At 44.9% G+C, this 10207-nt stretch overlaps 1 protein-coding gene across 1 annotated transcript; it reads left to right on the top strand.

Moving 5' to 3' along the window:
• The first annotated feature begins 1962 nt into the window (after nt 1–1962).
• LOC123076881 (receptor-like protein EIX2) lies at nt 1963–5480 on the top strand. Its single transcript, XM_044499029.1, has one exon. The coding sequence runs from the start codon at nt 1975–1977 to the stop codon at nt 5023–5025; it is 3051 nt and encodes a 1016-aa protein (XP_044354964.1). The 5' UTR covers nt 1963–1974; the 3' UTR covers nt 5026–5480.
• The last annotated feature ends 4727 nt before the right edge of the window (nt 5481–10207 follow it).

The following is a 10207-nucleotide window of genomic DNA, read 5'->3' as shown; positions in this document are numbered from 1 at the left end:
AAAATTCATTAAAACATTGCCAGGTACAGACTGACCACCACACAGGCTAGCAGTGCTATGATAGGCTGTAACGGTAGCAGGAGGCCGGCCATCCATGTTATTGTGAACCACTGCAGGCTGCTGCAGCAGCAAGTAGTTTTTTTTCTTACTCTCTTTTTTTCTTGAGACAAAGTAGCAAGTAGCTAGAGTACGAGGCGTGTGTGAGGATTCCGCAAGCTCGATGGTGCGTCGACCGGTTGATAGACGTGCAAGCGGGCACGTGCTAGTTACCGCCGGCCGCGACATCCTCCTCCGTGCACTTGGGACCGGGGTCGCCGGTGTACTGGTCTAGGCAAACGCGGCGGGGCAGGTACACGGGCTTGCAGACCTTGCAGGTTGCAGTACAGTTGTCGACCACGTCCTCGCAGCTGCACTTCGGCGGGATCGACCTGGTGCAGGAGGTCACGTCGCAACACTCCCACGGCTTGGTGCCGCCATGACCACTTTGTCTGCAAGTCCTCGACGAGCCAAGCTGTGATCAGTTTATTCATGACCAAAATGTGCAGCTAATGACTGAAGTGCAGAAAGAAAGGAGTTTGCGCGCGCCGTACCTTTGCCTTTGCTCGGCAAGAGAATGGTGCCCACGTCATCAATATATAAATGTCTAGCAGATCAGGCCGATCTAGATTTGAGGTTTGTGGGTCGGCGTTGGAGATGCCCTAACAAGTAACAGCACATGGGCAATATACGCAAAGATCAGTCAGGCAAGCAACAAAAGATTAAAATCGGAGATGCAGAGCATCAAAAAACAGATAGAGGCAAACTCCACAAAAACGTGACTCCCAGTGCAGAAACTGTAGGAGCAGCATCGTCTTCTGTTCAACTACTCGCTGAATCTTGGCATAAGGATAATTTAACCAACAGGTATTCTACAAAAATATGTAACGCACAACAATCATCAAACAGACAACAGTTTATATACACATGCAAAGAAGAAGAAAAATCATACATACTGGTCAATATTTACTTGCTTAGGTGCCATTATCAAGCCTTCTACTTATTGTAACTTGACTACAAGTTCCACATAATGGAAACTGACAGATATAAAGCTAGCATAGTGGTAGCAGCCTAGCAGGTCAAGCAGACAAATCTGCAACAGGAAAACAGCTCACCACAACCACTAGTCACTCACTCATTCTCCTTCAGCAATTGGTCATACTAAAATATTAACCCCTGTCCTGTTTTTGATTAAAATAACCCCTGTCATTAGCTAGCCAGAAATAAGTTCTGCATTTTGATGATTGTGGGCTTGTGGCTAGAGGGTGCTCCATAGATCTGATCCTTCGATGTTTCTCCAAACAGGACCCATATGAAATTCAGTCTTCAAAGTAGGGGAGGCAGAGGCCAGATTAAATATATCAATTCCCGTGCCATTAAGTAAGTTGCAAAGCTCAATCCGTATTCCAGCGCTCACTAACAGTTGCATAATATTCCATACAATGCAGCAACCAACTTCTTTCTTCTAGCAACATTTATTTCTTTTGTTTGGGACCAAGGGCATGCTTCAAAATCGGGCCAACTATCGTAGAAGCTACAGTCTTACCGGCTAATTTGTGCTACTGATGCTCCTTTCAATCCCTTTTTGCTGTTGTATGTTGTTTAAACTTATAAAACTATAGAGTTTCAACGAAATTGCAAAGCAAAATTTTGGTCAGGTTTGGAGTAGTACCTAGTCGAGTGCACGCCACATATACAACAGGATCAATTGACTTTGACGCCGACGGTACAGTGCGGTTGCAGTCAGGGGTCAGCCAACTAGTGGAGTAGTTGGTGACTCCCATCACAGATGGGCACAAAATATTGTATAGTTGTATGATTGAATATTGTATGTTGTATGATTGAACGAGGCATCCATGGGGCCCTGAAGGACATATATATCTCTGGTACATAGCTAAATACTAACACCCAGCTAGACAACTCGATCATTCATCCACCATGCGTCGTACAATCAATCTTTTGCTCGCTCTCATCAGCATAAGCATCTTTTCGTTCTTCACAAATGATGCACTACAACCCCAGCATCCGCATGCCCATGGGGGTGGCTGCATCCCGGCCGAGAGGGCCGCCTTGCTCTCCTTCAAAAAGGGCATTACAAGCGACAGCGCCAACCTCCTCACCTCATGGGACGGCCAAGATTGCTGCCGGTGGAGAGGCATCGGTTGCAACAATCGAACTGGCCATGTCGTCAAGCTTCACCTTCGTAGTACTATTGTGGAGGACAACCCCTGGGGCTACTATGATCCATGTGAACATGACAATTCTTTGTTCGGCGAGATAAGTCCCTCTCTACTTTCCTTGAAGCATCTAGAGCACCTGGACCTTAGCATGAACTGTTTACCAGGGCCAAATAGCAAAATTCTTAATTTACTGGGCTCCATGATAAACTTGAGATACCTTGACCTCTCTGGTATACCATTTACCGGTAGAGTGCCTTCTCAGCTAGGAAATCTGTCTAAGTTGCAGTATCTTGACCTTGCCCAAACTGGTAATTCTATGATGTACTCAACGGACATCAACTGGCTGGCGAAGCTACCTTTCCTGCAGTTCCTTAGCATGAGCGGAGTCCAGCTCTCAGGGATACCTGACTGGCCTCATACCCTCAATATGATTCCACCTCTGAGGGTTATTCATCTTTCTTCCTGTTCACTTGATAGTGCAAACCAATCACTTCTGCACCTTAATCTCACAAAACTTGAGAAGCTTGACCTGTCCTCAAATGATTTTGAGCACTCACTCACATCTGGTTGGTTTTGGAAAGCAACAAGCTTGAAGTACCTCGATCTTGGGGAGAACAGATTTTTCGGGCAGCTCCCTGACACACTAGGAAACATGACGTACCTTCAAGTCCTTGATATTTCACGCAATGAGAACAAGAACATGATGATGACAGGATACTATAAGAATCTTTGCAGTTTGGAAATCCTTGACCTCTCTGTTAATAGCATAAATGGAGACATAGCAGTGCTGATGAAGAGTTTGCCGCAATGCACATGGAAAAAATTGCAGGAGCTGGATTTTAGTATCAACAATTTCACTGGAACTCTGCCAGACTTTATTAGTGAGTTCACTAGGTTGAGCATACTATACCTCTATTCAAACAACCTTGTTGGAACTATACCACCACAGATTGGGAATATGACAGGTCTAACCTCCCTTGCACTCTATAACAATCAGCTCACCGGAAGTATACCAGCCAATCTTGGGAAATTGATGTATATGACTGAACTTCTCCTCTCAAGCAATCTTCTCAGTGGAACTGTACCCACTGAAATAGGTTCTCTTATTAATCTGAATTCTCTGGCCCTAAGGGAAAATAACTTTACTGGAGTGATCACGGAAGAACACTTCGCAAATCTAACAAGTTTAAGGGCAATAGACATCTCTTCCAACAATTTGAAGATTGTACTGAGTTCCGATTGGCGTCCTCCCGTTACTCTGAAGTATGCATCATTTGGATCTTGCCAGATGGGTCCTCTGTTTCCACCTTGGCTTCAGCAGCTGAAAACCACTGGGCTTGACATTTCAAGCAACGGTTTGAAGGACGAGTTTCCTGATTGGTTTTGGTCTGCATTTTCACATGCCACATCACTGGATATCTCTAACAACCAAATAAGTGGCAGCTTGCCAGCAGATCTGGATCGCATGGCTTTTAAGAAACTCGTTCTCAATTCAAACCGGTTTACTGGCCCAATACCTGCATTGCCAAATAATATCACATGGTTAGACATCTCCAACAATAAATTTTCAGAAACAATACCATCAAACCTTGGAGCCTCACTACTTGAAGTATTGTCTGTGCATTCAAATCAAATTGGTGGCTATATTCCAGAATCTATTTGCAAACTTGAATGGTTGGTGTATCTGGATTTGTCGAACAATATTTTGGAGGGTGAAATTCCCCAATGTTTTGAAATCCACAACATACAATTTTTTATACTCAACAATAACAGTTTATCAGGAAAAATGCCAGCATTTTTGCAGAACAACACAGGTCTGAAGTTCTTGGATTTGTCATGGAATAAGTTCTCTGGAAGATTACCTACATGGATAGGAAAGCTGGTGAATTTACATTTTCTGATACTGAGCCACAATAATTTTTCTGATAATATTCCAGTTGACATAACTGAGCTTGGGTATCTTCGATACTTAGATCTATCAGGCAACAGCTTCTCTGGTGCAATACCTCAGCATCTGTTGAACCTAACATTTATGAGAACATTACAACAGGAATCAGTTGGTATGGATGGTTCTGTTGAATCTCATGGAACCACAAACTTACGCACTAGCAGCATACTGAATGTTGAACAGCTAGGACATATATTGTCAGTACAGACAAAAGGGCAGCAGCTTGTATACTTATTTGGCAGAACACTTGCATATTTTGTGAGCATTGATTTATCATGCAACTCCCTGACTGGTGAAATTCCTACATACATCACTTCGCTTGCTGCACTAATGAATATGAACTTATCATCAAACCAATTGAGTGGAGAAATTCCAAGCATGATTGGCACCATGCAGTCACTGGTATCTCTTGACCTCTCTCAGAACAAGCTTTCTGGTGAAATCCCATCGAGCTTGTCAAATCTGACATCTCTGGCCGCCCTGAACCTGTCCTACAACAGTTTGTCTGGAAGGATACCCTCTGGCCGCCAACTTGACACCCTCAATTCGGAGAACCCGTCACTTATGTACATCGGCAACAATGGACTTTGTGGGCCTCCTGTCCACAAGAATTGTTCAGGAAATGATCCTTTCATCCATGGCGATCTCAGAAGCAGTAACCAAGAATTTGATCCACTGACGTTTCACTTTGGTCTTGTGCTGGGATTTGTGGTGGGGCTCTGGATGGTGTTTTGTGCACTGCTGTTCAAGAAGACATGGAGAATTGCTTACTTCCGGTTCTTCGACAAGGTGTACGATCATGTCTATGTATTTGTGGTTGTGAAGTGGGCAGGCTTCGCAAAGAAAACAGATGAAGAATAACCAATTTCTCTGAAGGAGGTGGAGTTTGTGCTGCAACCTATTGAATGAGAGCTCTGGAATATTAACCAGTGTGCAAGATCTCCAGACCAGAAGCATATGTTATATTGTGTGCCTTGTTTGCACCTCTATCTAAATAAAAAATGAAGATGCCTATCTCTTCTGATACATTTATGACTGCACTACTGTCAAATTATTGTGGTAAATGTAAGATCTTCAGAAGCATATGTTATATTGTGTGCCTTGTCTGTACCCCCTAAATAAAGATGAAGATGTCTAGCTCTTCTGATACATTTATGCTTTACTACTGTCAAACTATTGTGGTAAATGTAAGCCTTCAGTATTGTTTAGTTATTCCGATACATGTAAAACTTTACTATTCTACTGGACTGTAATCATGAGAGTCTTTCCCTGAATAATTTCAACAGCTTTCTCCCGTGAAAGTGAGTTAATTTTTATTTGTTGCACTTGTATTCTGTTGTAGAAATCCCTGCAAAACTTCAGTTTTTAAATGTACTTGTGCTCTGTAATGCTACTCCCTTACTTTCTGAAGGATACAAGTACAAGGCGCATGATGGTTGGACAGTGGTTTATTTCACAGGTTCGAGTTTTTATTCTTCTGGACTGTAACAATGAGGGTCTTTCCCTGAATAATTTCAACATTTTTCTGCGGTGACAGTGAGTTAATTTTTATTTGTTTCACGTGCGACAGGTTTGTCATCTGGACTTGTACTTGTACTCTGTTGTAGACATCCCAGCAAAACTTCAGTTTATAAACTTGTAGCTGTACTCTGTGATATTCCTCCTTACTTTCTGAAGGGTACGAGTACAATGCCCATGATGATTTGCAGAACTTCTTCTGGTCTTTAATCTGGGTTGGACAGTGGTTTATTTTATAGGTTCAAGTTTTTATGTGTAGCTTTCGATGTGTGCAGTAGAAATGTAATTGACTGTGTAATCCTAAGTGTTAATATCGATCAGCAGCAAGCGTCTTTGGTTACTCTCCTCCAGAGAAATAAGTAAGAGAGATGTTTGAAGAGGAGTTAACTAACCAGCAATTTCCTCCTCCTCAGTTGTGTAGCACTCGCCAGACATGAGCCCGGAAATTAGCTAACCAGCAATTGCATGGTGACTCCGTGCCCTCTCGCCCTCCTGTTTCCTCCTCTCGATCCGCAATTTGCATCGTGTTCGAGGCCATGGCCATGCACAAGCTTCAGAGGCTCACTATGGAGTGCAACGCAAAAGCAGAGCAGCAAGGTGATGGTATACTTGAGGACATCGAGCATCTGAAAAGCATCGTGTCATTCAAGGTGAATATATACTCTGCAGGCTTATTCTCCTCCAGAGCCTAAAAACTGGGACCTGGAGGGTATCGAAGCCGTACTCAGGCATGCAATCAACAAGCATCAGGGGCGCCTGATATTCGCAATCAGTCCATGTAAACATGGTGCGGATAGAAAACCCTCCATCCATGCTTCATAAAAGACTTCAATATTGCTTAATTATTTTGATACATGTAAGACGAGTACTATTCTTCTGGACTGTAATCATGAGGGTCTTTCCCTGAATAGTTTGAACATTATCTGTGGTTGCAACGCGACGAGTTAGTTTTCATTTGTTGCATGACGTGTTTGTCATCTGTGCTAAATCTGTTGTAGAAATACCTGGAGAACTTCAGTTTTATGATCTTGTACTACCTGCACTATGTGATGTACTCTCTGACTGTCTGGAGGGTAAGAATACAATGTGTTTGGTCTTTATTTATCAGGGTTGGGGTAGGACCGTGGTTTGTTTTATACTGTAGGTTTCAAGCTTTTTTTTGTAGCTTGAAACGTGTGCAGTGGGGTAGAAACGTGGTTTGTTTTATACTGTGGTTCACCGCCGTTGGGGGACGCCGGGAAGGGTAGCCCACACGCACGGCCGTGATGGGCCGACCCAGTTCGGCCGTGATGGGGAGTAGATTTTTCTTCTTCTTGTTGTTTTCCGGTTTCCTTTGATTTTTCACACTGGCGGATCCTTAGGCAGCAGCCCACCTTTCCCAACGATCTTCTGATTTTAAAATTTGGTTTGCAGAAAAAGTCATGAATTTTTATAAATATCCATAGATTGGAAAAAAATATGTTGAATAGAAAATGTAAAAATAAAATAAAAACCATGAAAGGCCCATGGATTTTTTATTAAATGTTCACAAATTTTATATCATTAAGTTTTTGAAAAATTCATAAATTTTGGAAACATGGATTTTAAAATGGTGTTGTATGTATAAAACAAATGTTTAGAAAATGACATGAATTTTAGAATATGTTCAAAAACTTTAGAAAAATGTTTATGAATTTTGAAAGAGTTCATGGACTTATGAAAATGTTCAGGCACAATGCAGTCTTTTCATCTAAACTTCTATGGTCGCCGTCGAGAGGGTAAAGGAATACAGAGATCACACAACCCATCGATAGGTGTTCTGATGCACTTTTAAATTTTTATTATTCTGTTTCTAAATTTCTGTGCGTAAAAGAACTCATAATATATGTTCACGTTGCCTCTTGGGAAAAGAGATTGTGTAAAACCGAAGAAAACTTTGCAAATAAAAGAAACCAAAGAAAACTGCACCGTTCGTTTATAAAGATGAAACATGGGCAATGCTACCCGTCGGCCGGCGAATAATTTTAAAAGATCCGCCGCCTCACGAGCCAATGGATTCAATGTGAGATGACCGTCATATTTAGCTACGAGCTTTGCAACATGGATGATGTTGCGCTCGGACATTTGCAACAGAGTTTATGTTACAGAACTTTTGCAACAAAAGTATTGTTGCAGATTTTTTTTCTTTTTGCGAAGGAGCTAATATTGCAGAATTTTTTATCTTCACCTTTAAATAGGGGTTATGAAAGAGAGTTTTGCAACATCAATGATGTTGCAGAAATGTTTCATGCAACAGGGAGGATGTTGCAAGAAAAAAAATCACTGTTGGTCATTCGCCGCAAGCTCTCGTCAAACGGCGATGAGGAAGCAGTGACGCCGCCCGTCCCCGCCATCGCACCGCTGCCGACGAGCGTCGAGCTCCGGCCAGGTTGCCTTTTTTTAGAGAAAAGGCATTGGCCGAGCCCGAGAAAAGGCTCGAACCTAGCCCGACTTTGAATTAACAAAGCTATCAACCGGCCAGGAGTACATAGGAATTACAAAACAGAGAAAAGAAGCAATGCGGAATAAGATACATAGTGCTGCGAGGAATGACTCAAAGGCTACAACAAGTGCATATGCCATCGACCGCCGCAAAGCCGAAACCAACTAACCAAACTAAGGCCTCAGAAGGAGGGCAACACCGGGCAATGTATCATGCCGCTGACTGCAACCAGAGGGCCAAACATGAGCAACCACAAGGTCTGTATCCGTCGCCGCAAAGGGCCACTACCCTTTCACCTGGGCTGGACATGTGCCGCACCGGCGAACAACGGAGGTGTTCCAAGAACCCAGACCAAGGAGCCCAAGATGCCATGAAACACAGCAACAACAGACCCACACGCAACGGAGACCGACCACTAGAAGACCATCGTCGGCAGCGGCAAGGCAGGGCGCCGGCTGAGACTCGTCGATCGAAACGGAATATCACAGAGAAGGCCGAAGAGGGGCCATGCCTTGTACCGGTCGTGGATTGGAATCGTCGGAGACGAGACTCCCACCAACCAGGGTACCATCGGCGCCGGAAATGGAGACACCAATCCTCTCGTATGGCATCAGTGGTAGAGACCATCCGCACCAGGGACCGTGCAGGCTACCGCATCGAGGATCAGGCCACCACACCCTTCACCGCACAACCAACAGCTCCACCAACGCAAGAGCAAACCCCGGGAGATGCCTTCAGGAAGGAGCACGGCACCGAGTGTCGTCGTCGTCCAAGCAGGGGAGGGCAGGCTTTCACTTGTGCTCGAGGGGGTGGGAGGGAGGGATTCCACTGTTGGGGAACGTAGTAATTTCAAAAAAATTCCTACGCACACGCAAGATCATGGTGATGCATAGCAACGAGAGGGGAGAGTGTAGTCCATGTACCCTCGTAGACCGTAAGCGGAAGCGTTATGACAACCCGGTTGATGTAGTCGTACGTCTTCACGATCGACCGAGCCTAGCACCGAAAGTACGACACCTCCGCGATCTGCACACGTTCGGCTCGGTGACGTCCCACGAACTCACGATCCAGCAGAGTGTCGAGGGAGAGCTTCGTCAACACGACGGCGTGATGACGGTGATGATGAAGCTACCGGTGCAGGGCTTCGCCTAAGCACTACAGCGATATGACCGAGGTGGATTATGGTGGAGGGGGGCACCGCACACGGCTAAGAGATCAATGATCAACTTGTGTCTCCTAGGGTGCCCCAAGCCCCCGCATATAAAGGAGCAAGGGGGAGGCCGGCCGGCCCTTGGGGCGCGCCAAGGAGGGCGAGAAGTCCTCCTCCTAGGAGTAGGACTCCCCCTTTCCTAGTCCAACTAGGAGGAGGAAGGGGGAAGGAAGGAGAGGGAGAGGAGAAGGAAAGGGGGGGGGCGCCCCCCTCCCTAGTCCAATTCGGACTCCCTACAGGGAGGGGGCGCGGCTGCCCCTTGTGGGCTGCCTCCCCTCTTACCTATGGCCCATGTAGGCCCAATAGTTCCCCCGGGGGTTCCGATAACCCCCCAGCACTCTGATAATTATCCGGTGACCCCCGGAACTCATCCGGTGTCCGAATATAGTCATCCAATATATCAATCTTTATGTCTCGACCATTTTGAGACTCCTCGTCATGCCCGTGATCACATCCGGGACTCCGAACTATCTTCGGTACATCAAAACAAATAAACTCATAATACCGAACGTTAAGCATGCGGACCCTGCGGGTTCGAGAACTATGTAGACAGGACTGAGACACGTCTCTGGTCAATAACCAATAGCGGAACCTGGGTGTTCATATTGGCTCCCACATATTCTACGAAGATCTTTATCGGTCAAACCGCATAACAACATACGTTGTTCCCTTTGTCATCGGTACGTTACTTGCCCGAGATTCGATCGTCGGTATCTTAATTCCTAGTTCAATCTCGTTACCGGCAAGTCTCTGTACTCGTTCCGTAATGCATCATCCCGCAACTAACTCTTAGTCACATTGCTTGCAAGGCTTATAGTGATGTGAATTACCGAGAGGGCCCAGAGATACCTCTC

Source organism: Triticum aestivum, chromosome 3D, assembly GCF_018294505.1.
Source record: "Triticum aestivum cultivar Chinese Spring chromosome 3D, IWGSC CS RefSeq v2.1, whole genome shotgun sequence".
In the NCBI taxonomy this organism is placed as follows: Eukaryota; Viridiplantae; Streptophyta; class Magnoliopsida; order Poales; family Poaceae; genus Triticum; species Triticum aestivum.
The sequence above is the reverse complement of the archived record's forward strand: the minus strand, read 5'-3'. Positions and strand labels throughout refer to the sequence as shown.

Excerpts from the sequence above, each read along its gene's own strand:
- LOC123076881 (XM_044499029.1), top strand. The coding sequence starts at position 1,975 with ATGCGTCGTACAATCAATCTTTTGCTCGCTCTCATCAGCATAAGCATC.